The sequence below is a fragment of the Condylura cristata genome, unplaced genomic scaffold (genome assembly GCF_000260355.1).
Source record: "Condylura cristata isolate star-nosed mole 26May11 unplaced genomic scaffold, ConCri1.0 scaffold00011, whole genome shotgun sequence".
Lineage (NCBI taxonomy): Eukaryota > Metazoa > Chordata > Mammalia > Eulipotyphla > Talpidae > Condylura > Condylura cristata.
The window spans coordinates 26,218,681-26,244,200 of NW_004567112.1; the positions used below are offsets into that span (position 1 = coordinate 26,218,681).

The 25,520-nt window shown below is 41.5% G+C and overlaps 1 protein-coding gene across 1 annotated transcript in view; it reads left to right on the plus strand.

Annotated features, from left to right (window-relative positions):
• ERCC6 (excision repair cross-complementation group 6) overlaps nt 1-17,942 on the plus strand; it is a 63,232-nt gene extending 45,290 nt beyond the window's left edge. The window contains exons 9-21 of the mRNA XM_004680662.2: nt 1,603-1,773; nt 2,262-2,438; nt 5,913-6,029; nt 7,601-7,696; nt 9,044-9,259; nt 9,694-9,804; nt 10,162-10,281; nt 10,688-10,782; nt 12,057-12,202; nt 12,286-12,972; nt 14,613-14,817; nt 15,384-15,465; nt 16,731-17,942. Of these exons, the coding sequence (XP_004680719.1) occupies nt 1,603-1,773; nt 2,262-2,438; nt 5,913-6,029; nt 7,601-7,696; nt 9,044-9,259; nt 9,694-9,804; nt 10,162-10,281; nt 10,688-10,782; nt 12,057-12,202; nt 12,286-12,972; nt 14,613-14,817; nt 15,384-15,465; nt 16,731-17,159 (2,652 nt within the window). The 3' untranslated portion in view covers nt 17,160-17,942. The remainder of the gene's footprint in view (nt 1-1,602; nt 1,774-2,261; nt 2,439-5,912; nt 6,030-7,600; nt 7,697-9,043; nt 9,260-9,693; nt 9,805-10,161; nt 10,282-10,687; nt 10,783-12,056; nt 12,203-12,285; nt 12,973-14,612; nt 14,818-15,383; nt 15,466-16,730) is intronic.
• Nucleotides 17,943-25,520: the final 7,578 nt, after the last annotated feature.

Sequence of the window (25,520 nt, forward strand, 5' to 3'; positions counted from 1 at the left end):
GATCATTTCTTAATAGTTTCATTAGTATTTGAAACAATAGTTTAATATTTGCATATTAACAACTTAAGTACTGTTGTGTATATTATGTATAATTTTCCCTTTAAATAATCTTCTTTTATAGTCAAGTCTGAGGCATTATTCCTAATATTAGTTAATACAGCTTTGGGGTTGCATGCCTTTCTGCATTCAAATCCTGACTCCACTACTTACCAGCTCTGTGACCTGGCGCGCTACTCTCTCTAAGCCTTAGTTTTCTCATCTGTAGGCTTTCTCATCTGTAAAGTGGGGGTTTATAATAGGATCTTTGTCCTCTCAGAGAGTCAGCTTGGGACTGAGTCTGTGATGAGCATTTGGGGCCAGACACTGCTTTCCACCCTTCCGCCAGTGTTCCAGGCACACCTACTGACAGAAAGGATCCAAATTCTTCCAATAACTGTACTCAACACTGGCTCGATGCAGTGTGCCCCCTCTTGCTGGCTTATAGTCTGTCTTTATCAGTCTGAAGGTGGGATTTATTTTTTTTGTCAAGCATAACTACCAGTTTGGATCAATGCATTATCATCACTTTCCCTTTAGAATTATGGAAAGATTGAAGAAAAATACCGGATGGTTTCGCTCATAGCTGGAGCATAAGGGATCGGGGGTGGGGTGGAGTGGGGGAGGAAGCAATTGTAATAAAGTAAAAACGAAAAACAATGAATAACTATAAACCAGAGACATTTTATGGGGGTGGAGAGGGGAATGGGATCAAAACGGGGGCGACGGGGGTGGGAAGAGTGCACGGGACTATGGTGATGGCACAAGGGTGAATTGGTGGTGGGAAGTCCACGGAGATGACAACTGAGATGAAAAAATGCACAAAATGAAGAATGATGTTTAAAAAAAGAGTATTATGAAAGATTGTCCTTTTGCTTTCTGATATTTTGAGTGTTCACAAAACACGTCTCTTCCACGCAAGCAGTCTTTCCTGTGAAAGAACGTCTTTCTTTTTCTCTTTTGTTCTGACTACAAGCTACAGCATTTTCTCTCTTTTTGGAATTCAGACAGCTAGCATATACATTCGTAGGTGTATGTTTTTATCAGTGTTTCTGACTTACATCCTAGGATGTAAGACTGTAGACTCAAATTTGTCCTCAGAATTAAATACACATATATAGATTGTTTTTAATATACTTTCTAACCTGTCCTCCTGGAATTCATTTTCTACATTATAGAGCTTCTGTTGTTTTCTTTTTTTCTTTCTTCTTGGCTCTCTTCTTATTTTCTAGCTTGTTTCAAAGTAATTATTTTCTCTCCACCTGTTGTTTTAAGGATTGACAAAACAGTGTTCTGGAAAAATAAGATTAGTGTTTACATGTTACAGCTTTTTCTTCTCTCATTTTGACCTCCTTTCCCCTCTCTTGATAGTGGATGGGTTTGTCAGTGTTTAGTCCTTACAGACTAATGAAACATCAACTTCAGTGCTAATAATAATAGTAGCAGCTGTATGTTATGTTTGTATGCATGTTTATAAAGTGCATTAGATTGTATCATGATTGAAAGGTTGTCACTTGGAGTCATGCTTATTTATTTAAAAGTCTTACCATTTTATCATCATTTTAGGAGAAACTAATTCGAGATATTGCTCTTTGTCATGGAATTTTGATCACTTCTTACTCCTACATTCGACTGATGCAAGATGACATGAGCAGGCATGACTGGCATTATGTGATCTTGGACGAAGGACACAAAATTAGAAATCCCAATGCTGCTATCACCCTTGCTTGCAAACAGGTAATGACGTCTTATAGCAAGGAGGGTTTTCAGGTGGATAATAGTATGTAGTTGAGAGTAAATGCTTAGCTTCTAGTAATGCATGAGTTGAATCTTGCCTTATCTGTTTGCATAAGGAACTTGAAATATACATTTTGTCTCATTTAATGCGGAAAATTCTTTATTCTTTCTTTTTTTTTTTTTTAAAGATTTATTTATTTATGCATACAGAACTGGGGTAGAGGCCGCAAGTGTAGGGTCGGTGAGAGGCTTCACCAGAGACAGAGTGGGGAGCAGAACAGGCAGATCGACGAAGTACACTGCTGAGGGGAGCAGTGGGCGGGTCAGGAGAGGTCTGCTGCACCATGTGGTCACCTCCAGGGCAGGCGGGAATCGAACTCATGCAGAAGTGGCTATAGCTTCTCAGTGTTGTGCTTTAACCCGCTGCACCACCAGGGAGGGCCACCATCAGTTTAAATTTTAAAGAGAGATAATTTCTTTCCCAATAGTTCCGCACCCCTCATCGCATCATCTTGTCTGGCTCACCGATGCAAAATAACCTCCGCGAGCTCTGGTCGCTCTTTGATTTCATCTTCCCAGGGAAGTTGGGCACATTGCCTGTGTTTATGGAGCAGTTCTCTGTCCCCATTACTATGGGGGGATACTCAAATGCTTCTCCAGTGCAGGTAACACTTTTGGCATTTTAATATTTAAAATGTTCTTACCAATACTCTACTTTGTAGCCAAGTCATTCATAATACAAAGGAAAGTCCAACCTTATAAATTGGTCTCTGATAAAAATCACAGGATTGTTTTTGCTAGAGAGGTCATACTTTTCCAGATGAGTTTTTAAAGGTCATATAAAATATTCAAGAACAATCAAATTATGAAACAGGTATGTGTCAGTTTTGGATAGCATAATTCATTGTAAGTTGGGAGAGGGCATCTGACAAACTAGTGTAAGAGCTGAAAAAAGGGGAAGCCATGAGGGTTGAATCGTTTAAGGAAGACTGAGACGATGAGAAGACTCCCATCACCTGATTCTGAGAAGAGCAAGGGCTTTATAGCAGGATGGCCTGACGCAGCCACGTTGGGTGATTGTATGAAGAAGAAATATATGCGGGTTAAGTTTCCTCCTGATTTTGATGATGAGAGTACATAAGAGAATGTCTTGCTTCCTTTAAGACATACACACTGAAGGATTTGGAGGAAACAGGAATTGTGTCTGCAGCTTGCTCTTCCGTGATTCAGAAAAATAGTGGTAGAAATTTGTGTCCATATATAGAGTTGATAGAGGGGAGGAAAGATAAAGATAAAGCAAAGTTCTAACATTTGATGAATCTAGGTGAAGCATATATAGGAGTTTTTTAAATTATTCTTGTAAATTTCCAAGTTTGAAATGATTTCTCTCACACACAGAAAATATAAAGGGATTCAGTGGAGGAAGAGCACCCTTACAAAAAGCTCACTATAACACAGTCAGTCTCAAATGTTAAAGTTATTAAAGTTGTTGCTATGACCTTGACATTTTTGAAGACTACAAGCCTGTTACTATGTACAGTGTGCCCCACTTGGGTTAGCCTTTTACTCTGTGATTGGATTCAGGTTATGCACTTTGGGCAAGATTATCACAGAAGTGCATGTCTTTCACTGCTTCACACCTGGAGGCATGCACTGTTGGTTTATCCTTTTCATTGGTGATGGACTTGATTATGTGCATAAGGTATTATTTGCCAGAAGTCTGAGCTCTTCGAAGTTTCTACTTCTTCTTTGGAATTAATAAGTCATTTCCGGGGAGATACCTTGAGGCCATTTAATAAATAGTCTGTTTCCTCCTTGAAGCCCTTTATTCAGGAGTTTCTGCACTTATTTTTTTATTGTTTATACTGTAAGGTCATTGGCATAGAGGTATTGCTTTTATTTGCTCTCTTTCATTTAAGTCCATGTTTGTTGGGCTTACTGAATCCCAAGAAGATGGTCTCTGGGCACATACATATTGTATCAGGCAGGAACTAACGTGATGGGAGGTAGCAGGCAACCAGAATCTTCCCTTAAATCGTATTCCCAGTCCAGTGGGAAGTGTGTACAGGGGAAAGTGGTAAAAAACAGATGATTGCAGATTTATGAGCAGGGGCGATAGCTGATTGCAGAGCTTATAAGGTCAAGAAAGGCTTGCTGGGGGTGACATGACTATGCTGGGACCTGGAAGGGTGAGGGAGCAGAGCATTAACTCCCAAAATGTGAAGAGCTTCTCAGATGTGTGTGTTAAACTTGCGGAGTCATCTGTTGTAGTTAAACCTCCTCAACAACAAGGTTATTGGCTGTAGCATTTTGGCCGCCTTATTTGTTACTTCCCTAAGGTCGTTCCCCTCTGGAAGAGGCAGAGTGAGGATGCAGTTACCGCTTTACCATGTCAGAAATAGGAAGGAAGCGTGACATGCTCAGTTAGTTACCCATTTTCCACTATATTGGGAGTTGGGAGTGATAGAGAGAAATAGAGTTGGATCCTTAGTTGTTTTTACTCACAGAGAAGCAGGCGTGGGAGGTGGATGGGAATCAAATACAGAGCCGATTTGATTACCGAAGCCCAGGATTCCCTAAAAAAGTTGGCAAAAAGTTGGCTAGGGGAATGTGGTTGATATGAAGGCTAAAAGAGGGTTTTTGACTCTTCCCTGCTGTTCCATTCACATTCCATTCTAGAACTTACCTCTTTCTTTGGGGAGAATTGGCTCAGAAAAACAGACCTGTCTTTAGCCACTCTGGGCTCTGACCCTTGTCAGTTCACTGAACTGGGCCAGGAGCAGCGTGGGCTACAGGGAGAGATACTCAATGGAGGGGTGGAGAGGCTGGCCTCTCATCAGCCCAGCCGTGGTTTTGCAGCATCACAGCCAGCTCACTCGTTCCTCTGGAGTCGAAAAATGTGGGTAGAGGTGATGATGGTTCCTTAACATACTGTATACATTTGTAGGAAGAATTTAAATGAGCAGTGTGCTTGCTTCCTTGGTGGGACTGTAATGCTGTTAAATTTAGAAATTTAATCACCTCTGCATTACAAACCATAAAAGGTACCGGATTATCATCTTAAAAGTAATTCTCTATCAATGTCTGAATGCCTGTAATTCAGAGTTGCTGATTAGTTGAACTTTGTTATCTGCTAAACCAAGTAAAACCTATTTTTTTACATACAAGATAAACGCATGTACTTACATGCATATACATATCTGCATACTTGAGTGAGGTTTTTATAGTCTTTCAACATGTTTTCTTTTTTACCATGTTAATTTTTTGTCATGAATTTTTCTGTATTAATTATGGTCAAACTCGTAATTATCATTAAATTGATAATCATTGTTAATTCATTTTACAGCTGACTTTTTAAAATTCGAACTTTGGAAATTTTCTTGCTCCATTAAATAGTAATTTACTAGCTTGTTAAGCCTTTTTAGATTTTTTTTTAAGTATCAATAATTTATTGAATTCTTTGTTTGCCTTTAAGTGAACTGCAAAGGGAGTGGTTTCCTGAACTGTGGGTCTTTGTTTTTCTTTGTACAGTTAATACCCATCTCATGTGGCTATGCTCCATTATGGAACCATATGCTGCATTTTAGGCTAGAGTGACCTTTCATTTCTGGGATCATAAGGGCTTTTCTTGAACTTTCTCTCCTGAGTCTCCAGTGGGCAGTAATCTCTGCTTATTATCTGGTTGTTCCCATTGCTGCAACATTCCCCCAGAGTTAGCTTTTGATCTTCTGTCTTGCAGAGTAACGGCTCCTTTATGTAGCTTTTGGTGAAGACCAGGTTATAAACAGAAATTTGCTTGAAAGCAATTTTTTCCCTAGAGGGTGGTTGAGAACTGAATAAATCTCTAACTTAGCATTTAACTTGTAATAATAATTATAGAAAAGGACTAAAGTACAAAATTATCAGTTCTTTTGTTGTACATTTTAGTTAATGAGATTAGCTTTTCCACAGATATTATGAAAGCTACCACCTCCTGACGTATGTGGAAGTGACACTAATTTTCCCAAGCCATTGTTCAGCCATTTCCAACTAATGGTGTCCACCATTGGTTTTTCCTTTTACTTTTGGTAATCGAGAGGTAACAACAAATGAATTTCATGGACATAGAGTTAATTGTTTCCTTTTGTCTCTTGTTAAAGGTTAAAACTGCCTATAAGTGTGCGTGTGTCTTGCGGGATACCATCAATCCATACCTGCTACGCAGAATGAAGTCAGATGTCAAAATGAGCCTTTCTTTGCCTGATAAAAATGAACAGGTAAATCCAGAAGTTACTAAAACATTCCTAAAGCACAGTGTACCTGTCCACTCTCTCTGCTTTTTGCGTGCAGAATTCACCAGATTGATGGGTGAGGTTGCCAGTGCAGATGGCTAGGCTAGGACACCTGTGTATACCCGAGTGTGATCGGTAGCTGTCCCTGAACTCAGCCCTCAGCAGGATTTTCCCCCCAGCCTGGAGGCTTTGAGCTCACTCTCATTTTGACACAGTGCTCTTACAACTACTCGTTGTAAACTTCTTCAATTTCTTCAAGCCCCCAGTCATTTCTGCTACAGTTCACAGCTGGATACAGACCAGGTGTATGGGAGACAGCAGTGGAGGAGGCAGGAGTAGGGAAGTAGAATCGTGGAGAAGTGGAGTCATGAGGCCGTAGGCACCCCACGGGTTGGCAGCTACGAAGTCATCACTGGCTTTGTCTGCCAGAGTTCGAGTGGCATCAGCAGAAGTGCCCTCTGGGTTTCTGCTGAGTGTAGAAGTGACTCGAAAATGAGGAAGTGGAGCTGGTGTTTGTACAGAATCCTTTCAGGGAGTTTGCCCCTTTACACTGTGCAGTCTGAGGGGCCCTTGAAGACTGAATTTTCAGGTCGAGTGAAGATACCAAAGGAGCCTATTCCTCTGAGGATAAGGGAAATATGGTGAGGAGCAAGAAGGAATAGATAAGTATTAGGAAGTAGAGAAGCTAGGCTGTCATGCCTGATGTCTTCAGTTTTTACTTTTTATTGCTTTATTCAATTGCATTTAAGTAGAAGTTGAGGCATAAGTCTTGAGGGTGAGGAGTGTTGGGTGATTGAGCTTTTCTGAGTTTGCAGGGCTGAACAGGGAGTGCAGATCCCTGGAGATGAGGCCGGGCAGCGGTGGTGTCCCGCCCAGATGGTTCCATTCTCCAGCAGCATAAGGAGCACAAGCAAGTGACTGCATTCATCTATATATGGAAGTTTACAGGGCAGGTGCAGTGGGAGGCACAGGGCCGAATGAAGGAAATAATCTGGGAGTATGACTAGCTCAGGCATCAGTCACCATGAGGTGGCAGTAATGACTTTGGCGAAAGAGGAGGGTTGAGAGAAAATCAGGGAGCATGGCAGCCTGGAGTAATTGGTGCCTTGGGCTGGGACAGTTGGAGTTGCTGATGTGTTTGGTAAACTGGTGACCTGCATTTAGAACTGTTCCAGAAAGGAGACATACCGGGTGAGGCTTAGTTGCCTTGCAAGCTTGGCTGAAATAGGGCAAGGGGCATGGAGGCTAGGACGGAAGAAGGTCTGTGCAGCTGGCCCTGAGGTTTTCTGGGAGCAGAAGCCTATCTTCAGGGCCTGTGGCGACCATGGGTTGGGGCCCAAGAAGTGGATGGGTGACAGGGTGGAGGGAGCTGCTGAGAGGAGTCGGCTGTGCTCCGTGCATCCCTGGGATCTGGCGTTATTTTAAATAAGAGGCCCACAGTACTAGCTGCATACATTGTGCTTTTTTCTATAGGGAGGCTATGTTGACATTTTAATTTGTTTAGTCTGTAAATTTTATATTTAGATGATAGTTTCTCTTTTTCTCTCCCCCCGTAGGTCTTGTTTTGCCGTCTCACAGATGAGCAACATAAAGTCTACCAAAATTTCATTGATTCCAAAGAAGTTTATGGAATTCTCAATGGAGACATGCAGGTCAGCTAACTAATAGAAGCTCGAGAAATGTGTCGTGCAGCAAGGGAAGTGAGGGAAGAAAGGAAATGTGTAGTAGTCATGGGTTTGCCATTATCCTCTTGAAAGCTTTTGCAATGAACCTTACCTGAATGTGAAGACCTTCCGGAAGCAAGAGGACATGGTTAAATTTCAGCACGCCCCTTTGTCAGCAGCTCTACCACACAACATCGTCCGGTGGGAGAATGTCACGTTAGATACCAGGGTCTGCGATGTTGAGTTCCCAGGGGCTGCTCATCTGGTGCAGAATGTAGGGAAGCACCGCAGACTGCCAGGGCTACAGGTGCAAGGAGGGAGAGTTGTTACTACTATAAGCGCTTCTGTAAGTAGAAACTCTCTAATTATTGGCCATAATCAGTAATATACATGGGTAAATAAGCATAGGTAGCAGGTTTATAACCAGCCTTTATGTAAACCTTTAAAACTTCATGTAAACAATTCAAATTTAATATGTTATTAAAAATTTTAAGTTATTGAGACACTTTACTCGTTTTCTGTGGCAAGTCTTACAATCGGCGTTTACTCTGGCAGCGCATCTCAGTTTGGACCAGGAAAGCATCACAGGCTTCCTGCACCCAGTAGTCCCATGTGGCTGGTCACTACGCGGCAGGACAGCATGGGCCTAGAGAAAGAAAAGGAGACATAGGTGTCCCTGGGGAGCTTGACAATATTCTTGATTTATTCAGGTCTCTTACTGTTTGTTTAACTCATTTACTAGTTGAAACCACCATACTCTGCTTATTAACTTGATTTATGATTTATCTTTTTCTGCCTGAGCTTTTTACTAGTGAGCTCGATTGAGCACGCTCTGAAAGCTAAGAAAGGTGCCGTCCTGCTGAGGCAGGGAAGACAGGAGCCCACCCTGGGTCTCCTGTGGCCTGCTGTGTGAGCGTGCTTTATATTTCCTGTGCTATAATTTCCATCCCTCACGGGGTGGGGGTGCTCACGGAGTGGGGGTGATACTAATGTAACTCCAACTTCTGACTCATGTCAAGCTAAAGCTATAGTGCTTAGAAGTGAAATATTTAATTAAATGTATCTGTTGAATCACACATCTGATTTCTCCAAATTTAGATGAATGGGTAAGTTAGTTTCTTATATCAGATATATAATGCTAGAGAATTTGCCGTCTCAGAAAAAAGATGAGTGAAGGTTGATTTCTTCTATGACGTGATCAGGGAGGAAGCCAAGAAGCTGGTGAAGTGCTGCTTTGTAATCTGTGTTGTGTATCCGCCTCCTTTCCGTCCTTCCCGAATGAGTATTGTTTTACATGGTTGTAACCTGAGTGCACGTGATTCCTTTATACCATAGATTTTCTCTGGACTTGTGGCCCTAAGAAAAATCTGCAACCATCCTGACCTCTTTTCTGGAGGCCCGAAGAATATCAAAGGCATTCCAGATGGTGAACTAGAGGAGGATCAGTTTGGATACTGGAAACGTTCTGGGAAAATGATCGTTGTTGAGTCCTTGTTGAAAATCTGGCACAAGCAGGGTCAACGAGTATTGCTGTTTTCTCAGTCGAGACAGGTGAATACATCAACCTCATACAAGAAACAATTTGGTTCTTTAGGATTTATAGACATTAATTTAAAAGACAGAAAATAATCTAAAATAATAATGACTCCAAACACTGTTGATACTGAGGAGGTGACCTGCAAATCTCTTTGGGAATTTGGATCTTTCTCTAAGCAGTTGACTTTTCAAAAGAGGCTCAGTGAATTTGATACATGGGCAAGTTTGGACACGAACTCAGTTGACATCCCAGCTATCCTTAGAATGTGTGAGAATGGCAAGGCGTTACCAAAAATAATCTTGGAATAATTAGGTTTATCTACCTCAGAGTAAGAAAACCTTTTACTCTAAGCCTGTTGAAGAAAGTGTGACTGTTTATACAAATGCAGAAGCACTTGTTGCCGTGTATATTTGCTTTTAAAGCTTTTATCATCCCCTCTCTCAAACAGATGTTGGACATACTTGAAGTGTTCCTTAGAGCCCAAAAGTATTCTTATCTCAAGATGGATGGCACCACGACTATAGCCTCAAGACAACCACTGATTACAAGATACAACGAGGTAACAAGTAAATGTGACAGTAAAGTAGGCGGCAGTGTGTGCGGAGAAGAGGGAGCAGTGCTCACGGGTTGGGGGTGTGGAGAGCTTTTTGATTGTAATCTCTGCATTTTAGGGGTGTGGGTGTATGTGTTTAAGCAAAGAGTGTTCATTCCTTCTTTGAAGACTCAACATTAAGGATCGTTGACATAATTGATTTTAAAAGCAAGCACTGAGATAGCTGTGAAATGACCAAAGTCTCCAGACATAGCCCATTTCTCATATTGGCTTCAGGTTTCCTCATGTAGAATTTATAGCAGCAGGGCTGAGAGCTGTCCCAAGTCTAAGTGTGCACACTCAGTGTGTCTGTCTCGCCTCCAGGACACGTCCATCTTTGTGTTTCTTCTCACCACTCGGGTGGGTGGCATAGGAGTCAACCTGACAGGGGCCAACAGAGTCATCATCTACGACCCTGACTGGAACCCAAGCACAGATACGCAGGTCTGTTTGTTTTTCAAAAGAAGTGTGTTGGTGATAGGGTTTAGAGGCTGATGTTTGGGGTGTCTTTCTGAGTTTGTGACTGCTTTGGCATCTAGTTCTCATCTCATCTAGACTTCAGCGTGGACACCTTCCAGAGTCACCCAGACAGGAACAGTTTATCCACAGCTGCCTGGCCACTAGATCTGAAGTAAAAAGAGTTTGTGAAGTCACACACTCGTTTTTTAGATAGTCTGGGTCTGTTTTTGTCTTCTGACTGTTTACCCTCCTTAAGTGGCCTTAGGAATCGTTAGGCTCATTAACCAAAATGCTAACTTTGAGAGTGGAAGGAAGCAACCAGCAGTCTTTCTTTCTTTTAGTTAGAGCTTGTTGGAAAAGGCCCTTGTTGAGATGCCTCTCTCTGCCCTAGGCCCGGGAGCGAGCATGGAGGATAGGCCAGAAGAAGCAGGTGACGGTGTACAGGCTTCTGACTGCAGGCACCATTGAGGAGAAGATTTACCACCGGTCAGTACATTAGGCCGCTGCTGCTTGAGGGCATCTGCGGCCTGGGTGTGGTGTGTGCAGGGTGTAGGCATTTGCTGCCAGGATTTCAAGCAGGGATTTCTGTATAGTATTGCCTTGAAAAGTCTTTCCACATTAGAGCAACAGTAGTATTACTTGAGGGGGTATGTGGCTTTCTGAAATTTGTTCTGTTTTTCCTTTCTCATTAAAGTAAGCTTAAATAGTGTATTGTATGTTTTAAAACAATGTCGTTGACCTGATCATGTTTCTACCTTACTAAACTTAAAGCATTGCTTGTGTATAAACCTCCTATTAATTGTACTTAGAGAGATGTTCCTACCTATTACAGGATGCCAGCTTCTTTCAGAATGTATTTTTTCTTTTTTTTTTTTTATAATATGTTTATTTTTACATCATTTTGTACACAGAATGTATTTTTTAAAGTGACAGAGTTGAAGGGCTCACATCCTAGGATTTACACATGCCACACCGGTGTGAGGAGAGGTAGAGGGGAGAGTCCCTCTCGTTTTTAGCTCAGATGCTCCTCACAGTAAATTTCACCAGGATACCTGTTTCTTCCTCCATCTGTCTCGGTAACAACTAGGAGCTTTTAAACAAGAGTAACTTCAACAGTAGAGTGGTGTTACTGCTATTTGCTCCTGACAACGTCTTGGCAAGATTTTATTCTTGAGCCCTACCCCAGCTCCCAAAGGGAGATTCCCTGCTTTCCGCGGGTATCGGGCCACTGGAATGGCACATGTTCCTCACGGGCCTTATTGACAGAATGTGGGACATGAGTCGAATCTTATGAGGAAGAGCATCCTCTTAGAGATACACACCTTAGCTTGAACAACAAATGAGTGAGCAGGACGGGGCTGCCTTGTGGAGAAGGACAAGAGGCGATGGTGTGGAGTTTCAGCTTCGACATTTGTGGGTCAGCAGGTGCAAGCTGGGCAGGATGCTCCAAGTGCAAATATGTGATGCAGCATTATTTCTATTTTTTTGCATTTTAAAAGGACAGGTTTGTTAGGAGAAGGAGAAACAGGCGCTCGTGTTGTTACAGGAGAGCTGCCATTCATTTCTAATTTAATTTCTGTGAAAATGGGTGACCACCTGATGTTCTATGCACAATTTTTGATTTGTAATTTTCCAAGGCAGAAAGTGTTGGGATTATTTTGCTATTCATACAGTTGTCATCTCTTTTATATTATTTTTTGATTAGAATTTTGAGATAGACCTAAACATTGTTTCATACTGCTTTTTTTTATCCTTTTTAGACAAATCTTCAAACAGTTTTTGACAAACAGAGTACTAAAAGATCCAAAGCAAAGACGATTTTTCAAGTCCAATGATCTTTACGAACTGTTTACTCTGACAAGTCCTGATGCATCCCAGAGCACTGAAACAAGTGCTATTTTTGCAGGTATTACATAAAATAGTTGACCCGAAGGCAAAACGTGTGTAAGAAGTACGCGATGTGTCATTAGTGTGTTTGACCCTTTACAGGAACTGGCTCAGATGTTCAGACACCCAAACGCCAGTTAAAAAGAAAACTTCAGCCAGCCGTGGGAACAGACCATAATGTCTCAGTGTGCCAAAAGCTTTCTGATCCTAGTGCACCTGCCAGTGATGCCACACCATCTGAGGAGAGACCTGCCGTTACCAGAGCTGAAGCAAAGGCAGTAACTTCTAATCAGGGTGATCTTTTGAAAGACGCGCCTCAGACACTTAGCGGTCTGACTAGCAGTGATGGGCTGGAAGAAGAGACAAAGGCGGTGTTGGGACTAGAGGAGGCATCAGTGATAAGTGGAAGTGGGGGGTGTTCAGATTCTCCAGGAATCAGCAGGACCACTGGGGAAGAGAGCACTGATGAGAAGCAAGGTCTTTCTGATCAAGCAGAAAGCTTCAAGATTCAAGCAGGACCTTTTTGGGGGAATGAACAAGTGGAAAATAATTTTTATAAGCACAAGTCAAAAACAAAACATAGTGTAGCAGAAGAAGAGACCCTGAAGAAACACATCAGGCCAAAGCAAAAGCCTAAGAAGCATCGCAGAGATGCCAAGTTTGAAGGGACTCGGATTCCACATTTAGTGAAGAAAAGGCAATACCAGAAGCAAGACCACGAAAATGAGAAAGACACCAAGGAACGCAGCAATGATGATTATGTTTTGGAAAAGCTTTTCAAAAAATCAGGTAACCCTTTCACTGAATTTGTCACAGGTGTGCTAGGAACACAACCCATAGGGGTGGCTTCTAGCAAGAGCAGCCAGTGCAGAAGGGGCTCTGAATTGGAAGTATTTATTTCTTCTGAAATTCAGATTTGAAATGTATTGACATTTTGAAACTCACAGTCATCTCTTTTCTGAAGACCTAGAAGAATTGATAACTTTGGAGAATGATAGCACTTGACTCACAGCCACACACAGGAAGGTGTGATGTTTTAAATGCATTTGCACGACCTGAACATTTGCACGACTTGAACATTCAGAGAATGTTATGTGCTGTATCCACTTTATTTTCCAACCATGGGAAATTAAAGTAGCGTATCGTGGGGGAGAGGGGCAGAGGCGTGACTCCAAGGAGTAACTCCAGAGGTAGGGGAGTGATTGCTAATACATCACGGGGGAAGAGTCAGAAGCAGGATCCGCGGTGGTGTGACCACAGGCTGGGTTAGTCCTGCCCGGGGTAGTCATCTTGGCAGTGCCCCCTGGTTCAGACCCCGGCACTGGCAGCATGGTGGCTTTGAGTTGCCAAAGCTGCTATTTGTGGTTCTTTGCTCAAGAAGCCAGATTTGTGAATGGCGTTTCAGAATGCAGCCGTTTCAGCCCGATGCTTTTTGTAAGGTAGTCAGTTCATTGAGAACTTCACCTTTTTCTCCAACTGTTGGTCTGTTTTCCTAAGAAATCATCAGTTTGTCTAGTTTTCAAACATACACATGGAGGTATAGAACACTGTTCTTGTAATAGTTTTCTGAATTTGCTTGTTTCACAATAATTTCCCTCTTTTCATTTTTGATTGTATGTATCTCCCCTCCCTTTTCATTGAGTAAGCTAGTAGTTTGGTAATTTTTTTCAATAAATCAGAATTTTTATTTATTAATTGACCTGAGGTTGTTCTGTCTTATTCATATTCTTTTTAGCATTACTACTTTCTTCCTTCTTGTCTGTATTTGCTGTGATATTTAGGTGTGTTTTTTTTTGGCTGCTGCTTCCTATTTTTTAATTGTTGTCACGTTGGTTTACACCATGGTATGTGATCTAGGGGAATAGGTTCACCCCTCGGGTGTATGTTCCCACACCTCTTCCACCGTCAAATTTTCAGCTGCTTTTTCGGTGTCATTCTTGTAAAATGTTTTGACTTGGGAATTTAATTCATTTTTATTCTTTCATTTTTATTGGTGTAAACTTTTAAGACTAAATTTTCCACTGTATTAAATTCTTATATATAATGTTTTTATAATTATTACTTCTAAGAAATTCTGTTATCTCTGGCTTATAGCATTACATTTTTCATTTATATTTTTATATTTTAAAGAGTATCGATAAAAGGTTTTAAAATTATTACATAGTAGGGAAGATATGATGTTAATGTTGTGGTAATTAAAGCACTATGCTTTAATCTTTATAAAACAGGGAGAGTTAATAGACTCTGCCTCTTAGACTAGTAAAGAAGGTGAATAGGAGCTGCATTCGAAAGTTCTTGGGTCACAGTAGCAACTTGGTAAAGAGCAGCTAAAAGAGTTCCCGATGTAGAAGACAGCTACACTGATTTAGAACACAGAACATGGTGTGCACAGACGGAAACGTCACATCTGTTTCCTTTGCTCTCTGCAGTCGGCGTGCACAGTGTCATGAAACACGACGCAATCATGGATGGGGCCACTCCCGATTACGCCCTGGTGGAGGCAGAGGCCAACCGAGTGGCCCAGGATGCGCTGAAGGCACTGAGGCTCTCCAGGCAGAGATGTCTGGGGGCTGGCTCTGGTGTTCCCACCTGGACTGGCCACAGAGGGACTTCGGGCACACCAGCAGGAGTCAAGTAAGAGATCATTGCCCTGCAGGATTTGTGAGGATGCCAAACCATCTGGGCTGGAAATTATGTCAGGACAGGTGGACAAATATATGTGCAGTGGCAGAAAATCTCTTGGGAGTGTCAGTCAGGCGTGCCACAGTTGTGAGATGTAGGGGGATAATTTTGTAACCTTCCCTTCTTCGTTGTTACTCCAAATCAGCTTCCCAAAGCTGAATTTTTAGGGGAGGGGACATGATTTGTTTGGTCTGAAAGATAAGGACCTTAAGAATAATAGTAGATACAGAATAATGATTAATCATTAATAAGACAATCAAAGGGTTTTCAACTATAAATGCTTACAATGTCATTCAGTATGTTCTTTCAGAATCATTTCCTAGCTAGGATATGAAGGTAGTTTCCATCATTTGTTGAACAAAGATATTAAGAGGTTTTTTTGGGGGGTGCAGCATTGCTTCCCAGGAGACAAAGGGGGTAGAACAGAAGTGTTGTGGCTATGAAAGCATAACCATGCAGATCAGTCAGCTCTCAGTCATACAACAAATATTTCATCTAATATGATCCTTCTTATTTAGGAGAAGGTTTGGTCAGAAAAGGAATTCCAATTCCAGCTTCTCTGCGCAGCAGCCTTCTTCAGCATCTCCAAAGAAGTACCAGGTAGTACGACTGCCAGCTTTTCACATGCCACACTTGTTTGCTTGATTGCTGTGAAAAATTTGCCCAGTTCCAGATGTGAAGAACTGGATGCCTAGTTACACCCAGTATTTGTGTTACATGCTCAGATTTATGAAGCGCTTTCATTTCGTTTAAAACTAGGAAAGTTTGGCTAAAACACAAAGTAACTAACCCAACGTAGGCAATGGAATCTGTTTCTTCCTCTAAAAGTTAGCAAAAAGCTAGGTGACATGTGAATTTCTGCCCCCTCTGGCAGTGACACCCCGGGTCTATTCTCTAGAATAAAGGTGTAGAAAGCCACCTGGAATGTTGTTTGTGATTTACTAACCCCAAGCATTGTGGGATCTCTCCTGTTCTATACCTCCTGGAGTACTGTGAGTGCATCACTGAGCATCACTGCTAGGCCAGACTACCATTCAGTGCGCTCTTTGGTCCTCTCCGTTTAAGCATTATGCTAATGATGAACTTGAAACCCCCCCAGGTTCAGACTTACTTAAGATTAAGATCAACACGTTTATGTTCTTTTAGCATTAGGGGTTAAGAGCCTTTCAAAGTAGATTTGTATTATCGTTTTAAAGTAACTAAAGTAAATGGGAAAGCATAAGATAGTAGAATCGCCATGACATGATACTGTTCCCTATCCCACCATGCCTCAATTAGGGTAAATTTGGAAGGGAGAACTGGAAAAGCCCATAGAACCTTAAAGTAGTTTTATGTCTCCTTAAAGACGCTCTTCTTCTTCTTTTTTTAATCTTAAAAAAAAAACAACAAAAAACTTCTCCCTCACTCTAATTAGAACAATCTCTTGAATGTTTACTATCTGAAAACCATTGGTTTAGGTCTCAATGGGCTCTATATGTGCCTGGAATCCTCTTAGAATCCACTCAGAAAAGAGATAGGCATTTCTAGATATGCAGTGTTACTTAGAAAGGACGCTCTTCTTAGGCTTGTCTGGAAGCTTCTCCCCCATCCCTCTGCCCTCTTCCACTCTTGCCACTCAGGGGTGAGGAGGTGAACAGTAGGTTTCCTTTTCCTTCTTTCTCTTTCTTCTTTCTCTTGAAATGCTCTGTAGTGGCAGGTGCATTTAGAAGCTTAACTTTCCTCCTTTCCCTTCGCACTAACCAGAGCTTCCTCCCCCACCTGCTCACCACCCTGGGCACACCTGGGTTCCTATGACCCCCGCTGGGCCTTAGGAGGAGTAAGAGATCATAAACAGAAGTTAAATTGCATTGGTCTTCTTTCTCCAGGATGGTGTCATGAAAAAAGACGGGAAAGACAATGCTCCTGAGCATTTTAGTGGAAAAGGAGAGAATTCAGAGTCTTCATCTGGAGCCCTCACTTCATCCTCCCTGTTGGCTAAAATGAGAGCTAGAAACCACCTGATTTTGCCAGAAAGGTTGGAAAGTGAAAATGTGCACCTTCCAGAGGCTTTGGTCCCGCCGCCCTCTACAGCTACCACGGAACATGATGACCTTCTGGTGGAAATGAGGAACTTCATTGCTTTTCAGGCCCAGGTTGATGGCCAGGCCAGCACACAGGAGATTCTGCGGGAATTTGAATCCAAGTTATCAGCATCACAGTCTTGTGTCTTTCGAGAACTCTTGAGAAATCTGTGTACTTTTCATAGAACTTCTAGTGGTGAAGGAATTTGGAAACTGAAGCCGGAATACTGCTGATCAATGTGAACTTTAAATGGACTTTTCTAGTAGCAAGTTCTGATTATTAATACTCTGACTAGTGATTATATGTTTACCAACAGAAGTTGGCTGCACTGGGTGTTTACTTGGAATATCTACCTCATCATTAGAACTTTAAGGAAGAAGAAATTCTTCTTTGAAAGTTAAAATTTTTTTATTACAAATGACTAAAGAAGGACATACTTAGGTTTGTTTTCTTTCCTTTTTTTGGTACTTTGAATTATGTTATCAAATCAGGGACCGAAAGGTTAATTCTTTACATACCCAAAAGATACTGTCAGGGAGCACATTACCGGTTGTTTAGCAGTTTATACAACAGAAATCTCAAAAATTCTTTTTACTGGTGCTAAAAATGATTTTTATATTTAGCCAGACCTGTTCAGTAACTTCCTTAGACTCTGATAATAGCATTACTTTTGGTGCATAGCTTTTAAGTCTTTAAATTTATCATTTACCACCCCCAACAAATATCAGTTTGCTACCTTTTGATTCTTATAATTGCTTGTAATTGATCTTCCTTTAAGGTACTGTTAAATTGCCAGGTATTTCTGTTAGTAAAATATGAAATAGCTTGGTAAGATAAGCATTTGCAGAAAGCTATAGGGACTCAGTTTACACTGGCTTTAGGCTAAGCCAAGGGTGTCTAACAGTGACTCTTTGTTTTAGGAAAATGAAATGTGTTATCTTAAAAAAAAAAAAATTCAAACAGAACCAACATTAAGTACACGTAACACAACCAGTGCACACACACACACACACACACACACAAACACACAAGCCTGAATGCAGACCACAGCCGCCGTCGTTACCACGGGGTAACTGCCAGGCGGGCGCATGCTTCCTGCTGGCTTTGTTTGGTTCTCTGAGTTGTCTTTGCCAGTGAAGCTGACTGCATTATATCGGCCTCACTGTTCTCTTTAGGTTTCTGCCCTGTTGTTTCTCTTTCTTTCGATGTGACTCTCCATTTTCAGAGGCTTGGTTTTCAGCTGCCTCTGTTTCTGGCTGTTGGTCATTTCTAGTTCTCTCATGTCCTGGTCCTCTGTCTTCTTAGCCTTTTTCCCCCCATTTTTTGGTTATTTTATCATTCTAGGCACGGAAGCTTGTTTTTTTTTTTTTTTCAAATGCATTGTATTCCTTTTATTTCTTCTGTTACTGTCACAGGACAGTCTGTTTCTTGTTTCTTGCACATGTTTTCTCCGACTTGCTTTTTTTCACGTTCATTTTTCTGTTTTTCGCCTGCTTCCTCCCATGCCATTTCTCTATACCTTGCTTTTCCTGCAGTTGAGCCGCTGTGTCCAGATCTGTATGCTCTTCCCTGTGATGCAGAGAGGAGTGGGCAGGGGAGCCCCTCTGCTGAGCAGCTCACAGTGATGCTTGGAGGATTTGGGTTTTGCTCTCTATCCTGAGATTTTGTCAAATAGCTTTGACCAAGAATCTCTCTACTGAGGCACATGTAGCCAGAATCATGATTCCCGCAAGGATTTTATGCTTCATTTTGGGGCTCTGAGGGCTTATTCACTTTTCTGGGTTTTTTTTGTGTGTGATTCATTATGTATTTGAAGAGAAAGATTATATTATTTTACTTCAATCTGCCATCATTATCAAGAAATCATAGGAATTTCTAAACAGGTCAGAAGATCCTAAACTTGAGTACTTGGCTAAGAAGGGAGTCAAACTTCATGACTGTTGTGTTTCTGAGAAGTTCTTATATTTTTTGTATTTTTGTAATCATTAGCTAATAAGAAAATTGCCCACCTTGTTCTCAGATTGAAATGCTAATGCAGTTCACAGGTGTGATGTGTCTGGGTATCTGGTCTATGTGGTCTGAGTCTCACTTATACCGAGCTGGAGAGGTGGTAGCCTTCTCAGCATGTAGAAAATGCTATGGAAAGTTGTGATGCAGTGAAAGCAGTGGGCCTCACCCTAGTTCTTGTCTCCGCCCTGCTTCTGGCATGCTGTGACCTTGGAATGAGTGACAGTGTGGACACCTGTGAAGGCTGTCATGCCGCCCAGGTGGAGAGACTTAGAGGAAGGTACTCTAAGTGGAGTGGTTTTAACAGTGTAGAGAGTAACTTATTCCTTTAGATAAAATCTAATTTTTCTTACTTAAAAAATTTTGTACAATGTAGATAGACTTAATGTATTTAACATATCAGTATCAACTGCAAATAAAGGATTTTAGAATTTTGTGAACTTTAATTCCTTAGTTAAAACATGGATATACTATGACCATTAACACAACCTCAGGCAATACTTTGACTGCCCACTACTCTTAGCCCTGTTCCAGATATTTCCCAGATTGTTTTCTACAAATTGACATACATATGCACTAGAGTATGCTGCTCTAATATCCACTTTCCCCTTTGTTACTGATGAGATCTCTGAGTCCCATCTCGACATGTAACTACCTCCCAGCCTCTCTTTACAGCCCCTCGTGGCCCCATGACTGAGCAGTGGGATGTGAGTAGAACTTCTGAGTTGGACCCTTAAAGAAGGAATTGGGTGTATACTCTATGAAGCCTTGTCATTTCCCTTTCTTGTTTACTGGAATGTCAGTGGGGTTTAAGCAGTGACATGGGATCAACAGGGTAGAGAAGTTAACCTGAGGGTATTGAACTGCTGTCTTGTTATTTAAGAGTGAAATAAATTCCTGCTTTATTTAGATCACTGTCTTTTGGAGACATGACAGAAGCTAGTTTTGGTTTATATTATATATATATGAGGTTTACATAAATGGGATTATTTTATCTCTATTACCCTGTAACTAACTTTCATCTAACATTATATGTAAGACATCTTCATTCCTGTAATTACAGTTCTGTCTTTATGGAATTGCTGCATTAAAGGTTATGTAGATTTTTAATTTAAATGGATGTAGTGAAATTGTTCCCTTCAATTCACACTCCATAAAAGGATCCATTTCTCTACATCCTTGCCAGCAGTAGGTAGTATCAACCTTGGGGGTGTTTTGTTTTTAACCATGTGGTTGAAAATATTTTAACTTGAATTGCCCTGATTATTTATAAAACCTAACATATTCTTTGGCCATTAGTAGATATACTACTGTAATGTTGCTTGTTCATGTCATTATTTGTCTAGTTTTACCATTATTTATATTTTAGGGTCCCTCCCAAAACAAAAAGGCAAGTGTCCCCAGAATGCTGAATACTCTTATTCCTTTCTCCACCATTTGAAATGCCATATCATATACTAAGGTGTCTGTGTATGGATAATGGATCTAAAAGCCTGTTCAACTAACCATGCTCTTTTTCTCACTGTCATTTCACTTTGATTTGCTGTAGGTAAGTTCTTCCTTTTTTACTTCTTCATTCATTCCCTTCTTTATTATTCTTGTGCACGGTCTATTCCAGGTGACTCTTAGAATCTATTTATTAAGTTCCACTAAATATGTATAGCTCTTTTGATTGGAATAGCATTAGTATATACATTAAGAGTAATAGACTTTATAATTCATTTTCCCCACTAGTATCATAATAGGCTTCATTTTGTTAAAGTACTTTATATTCTCAGATAAAATTTTAATAACTTCATAAAGGTCTTGCAAATTTCATATTAGACTTATTCCACTATTTATAGATTTTTTATTTTGGTTGGGATCTTTTTACTTTTATGTGAAAATATGGAGAATTAAAACATTCCTATATATCTACTTTATGATGCCACACAGAACTTTATAATTTAATGTCAAATTGTCTTTTTTAATTTGCATTTTATTTGTTTTTTAAAATATATATTTATATATGTATATCTTTTTACATTGTTGTTCATTTTTGTCACTGTTTGATTTCTCCTCTCATGTGTAATCCCATAAAAATCCCACAGCAGGACACCTGTGAACTGTCACCTAATCTCTTGTGCTTTCCTTCCCCTCTTTGAAAGTCAAATCATCTTTCCATGTTTTCTTTCCTTAAGAACCCCTTGCTAACCTAATTTCATATACATTGTTATTTTTCCTAGCAACTTAAAAAAAACAGTTCATCCTTCCTGTCATTATTAGATCCAACTTTCATATATTTGTGGAAATGTTTCTGGACTCTAATCTCTTAAATCAGCCCATTTATGTACTTTTTCTGATTTCCCAATGTTTTAATCATAGATTTATAATTGGTTTTGTAGGATGGGGATAGAAGAAACATCTCAACATAAAAAAAAACGCCATTTATGACAAAACCACAACTAACATTCAATAGTGAAAAACTGAAAGCCTTTCCTCTAAGATCAGGCACAATACAAGGATTCCACTTTCACCATTACTATTCAACATAGCTACTATTTTAGCTAGGAAGTGCTAGTTAGAGCAATTCAACAAGAAAAAAGATAAAAGAAATCCAAATTGGGAGAAAAGAACTACCACTATTTAGTATTCTAGTTCTTTGCTGTCCTCGGGTTCTCCCGCGGAGAGGGTTGTTTCTGTGTTTATAATGTTGGCGGAGTCATCTTCAGAGGAACTTGTCCTTGGGGGTAGATAGACCTGCATTTGCCAATGTCTTGTGCTATTAGTAGCCTGGCACCAATTTTCGCATTGTTATTTTTCCTTAATAATTTTGTTGACTCGCATAGCCATTTATATTTGAACCCTGACACCCCTATGAACTTAGAATTATGAATTCTCAGAGAGTGGGTGTAGGGATTAGGGACAAAGGGAGATAAAAGCCCCCACCAAGAATCCAGGTCTAAACAGAAAGCTTGTCTGTCTCTCTGGCACTGGAGTATTTACTCTTGATACTTGTTAATGAGTTCAGAGCCCCTTCCCCTATTCCTAGCTTGCAAGTTGTTCTTATTAAGCATGAATGTTTAAGTTTTCCATTGCATTTTCTGAGCTGTTAATAACTTCCTTTTAACTACTAAATTTCTCAGCTGGATTAGTATAGTAGATCTAGTTTCAGTTGAATCAACTCATTCAGTCATTTCTGGGGTGTTCTCAACTGTGGATTGGAGGTATTCAGTCATGATGCATTTTCTTCTAATAGACTGCTTACTGGCTAATGAGATTTTCAACCTCTAGATTCACAAGGGAAATTACTCACAGTTAGTTTGTTCTCTTACTTTTTGATGTTCCTATATGCACATGTGCATGTTATTTCTGTGTGAAACTTTTTCTTGCAAAACGAACCAGGAAATCCCCCACATTTTCATATTCTAAAATTCATAAACATGGAAATATAAATAGTTATTAGGGTGCTTGTAAAACTGGGCAATGCTGCCTTGGGAAGAATATTTAAGCTTAATCTGATGTAGTTTTTAGAGACGAGTTTAGAGTGCAGAGTGATACCTCCTTTCAGTCGACTTTCCTTCATCAAATCCTCAGCTCACTAAATTGCTTTTTAAGTGTTGAGTCTTTATTCTCTGTCCTGCTTTTCTTAAAACTTCGCAATTTATTGCTTGCTCTTTAAGGTTTATCATTGGCCGTTCTTCCCTATTTTTGCGTTCCTTTGTCATGGCTGCATCAATCTCTCCTGTCGAGCATGTTAATTATATTTAAGCTCTCCTTTCACTTCCTATTTAAGCTCTCCTTTCACTTCCGCTAGTCAACACATTTCCTTGTGCTTTAGGACTGCATTTTGGCACTTTGGCACTTCCTTTTTGAGGTGTTGGGTGTCCTTTGCTCTTCAGTGGTTGATTTTCAGTTCTGTTTGCGCCAGTAGGTCTAGTTCCCTGTTGGCCTGTCTACAGATGTGCTTGTTTATCTTAACTCACATTGAGCACTGCGGAGAGAGACCTGCCTATGCTGCCGGGGAGGTAATTGGAGCTCAGTTTCAACCAAGCTGGGGAACCCTTGTTCCAAAACTTGTTTTGCATCTTCCGCATGTATAGTGTAGATTTCAGATTTGAAGACATTTGTTCTGCTTTTTCTCCTTACCTATTGGGGATTTCAGATTTGAAAAATACTTGAACCAGCTTTACTTGGGAATCCTGTTTTGGGTAGTGTCTGAATTGAAGACAAAAAAAAAAAAAATCTGGCAATGCATCTCAATAGCTTTGGCATAATCAGGAATTGTTAAATTCTTTGTTCTAACTTTCTGCTGCTTTGAAGAGGGAGAAGGCAAAGCACTTCCCTTTGTAACTGGGTTCAAGAAACTGTATCTGAATCTTGGCCACCAACTATTGAGCATTTCCTTTTTCATAATGGCCTCAGCCTTGAATGTACCACAAGGAAGTCTATGAACAATCACGCTATTTCCAGGCAGTGTGCTGCTGGTTCTCCATACCTCCCCTTTGATCATACCTGCATGAACTCTCTGCCAAGAAGCAGTGCTGTCTGCATGTTCCAAGTGAGGCAACCGAAGCACAGAGAGGTCATTTGGAAGCCATACTGCGTCATGTTAAGAACATGTACTCTGAGGATCCCTGATGGTGCAACAGGTAGAAAGCACAGCACTATGAAGCTCTCCCCAACCATTGCAGCACAAGTTCAATCCCTGGCCAGGGAGGTGACCCACATGGCACAGCAGACCTCTCCTGACTCAGCCGCTGTTCCCCTCAGCAGGGTACTTCAGGATATCTGCCTTTTCTGCTCCCCACTCTGTCTCTGGTGAATCCTCTCACTTCCCATGGCCTCCTCCCACCTCTGGCCTGTACCCCAGTTCTTGTAGAAATAAAATCTTAAAAAACAAAACAAAACAAAACTTGTACTCTGAAGCCACCAGCCTGGGTTTAAATCCTGCTTTTGCCATTTACCTCCTTGGATAATCTACTTACCCTTGAAAACCTTCATTTCTTTTTGTATATATTGGGGCCAATTAGGCATCTCTCTTTGAGGGTTGAATAAATTATTGAAGCTCATCTATGCCAAGTCATAGGACTTTACTGTTCTAATATGGTCGATGAGGTTTATATTATTGCTGTTGACTGAGCAGGAGACCAAGGCAGAAAAAGGCCACTCAGCTGGAGTCAAAGGTGACCTGCCGAGGTCCTTCCCATTTGGATCCTGACATGTAGGTGAGTCACAAGGCCAGTTTCTGGCACTTGAGTGTTATCATTCACAACCACACAGCAGGGAAGAGGAGAGCTAGTACCTGAGCAGCAGTGAAAATACCGAGTCACAGGTGAAGTCCTAGCTGTAGCTCTGCCCCTGGGGAGAACCAGAGGTGGTGGGTAGAGGGCCAAGTACCTGCAGGGGTGGGTAGGGGTGGGCAGGGGACCGATGAGGCAGGACTGAGTGTGAAGCCCTGAGCTCTGCGGCCCTCCAAGGCTTTGCAGCTGCCCTCAGAAGTAGAGCAGCAGCCCCACAGGAGCCATCTGCGATGTCACTGTGGCCCCCCGAGGTGGCGACAGAGTTTAGAATGTAACTCCAAGAGGAATGTTCCCTGTCAGAAGCACCCAGCTCTGCATGGAATTCAAGGAAGTCAGCTGGTCTGGGGCTGGGTCACCTCAGGCCGTGGGCCTTGCTACCAGGTAGTTACTGCAAGGGCCAGTGCATTTCCATGTCTGGGCACTGTAGCACCCGGGCCTCCAATCATGCCTCCTTCATGTCCCTTCTGTCACCCTTCTAGGTGAAGCCCGAAACTGTCAGCCCCTCCGGTGTCCCCAATCAGCCCAACCCCATTAGATTTCTCCACTTCAGTGAGCAGAAGATGTCTGTGCTATGGAAGTACTGGTGGAGAGTTGGGGCTGGTGGAGAGTTGGGGCTCAGTGAGGTTCCAGTGTAGTGGTTCCTCCCAGGACCTTAATGCATTGAGTAGGGGGAGTGGGTGAGAGATGTGGGAAGAAACAATATCCTCTTGGGACCCCAGAAAACCCAAATTTCACCTAATGATGCATTGGACTACCTGTGTGACAAAGAGCATAGACTCTCCCTAAGCTTTGGTTTATCCAGCTGCAAAGTGAAGCTGCATCTTGATTGACCTCACAGGATGAGCCAAGGACCTGCAAATGGCTTGGGCTTCCCCAAGGGAGAGGACTAGGTGGCTGATTTCATCCTGAGAGAGGCTGTTACTTACTGTTTCTGCCCACCCTGCAGTAGTGATCACCAGTAGGGCCCTGAGGACCACACTGTCAGGCACAGAGTTGACCCTAGAGAGGCTTCCATTGTCATTCTTCTCAAAGACCATGTCTGGAGGAAGCAGGAGGGACTTTCAGATCTTTTTTGCTTTCCTCCATCTCCACTACTGCTTAGTTCCAGGGACCTGGGTTGGGGCAGACCTTGCTATTCTCCTGGCTGCTGGATGGTGGATGGTAGGGGCAGTCCACCTTAGAAGGTGGTTCAGAAGTGGAATTTATGAAACTTGGGGGAGCAGTTAATGCAGATCTGAGATCTTGTGCATCTTGGATCCAGGGCCATTTGTATCCTGTGTAACCAAGACCGGGCAGAGAAGTCAA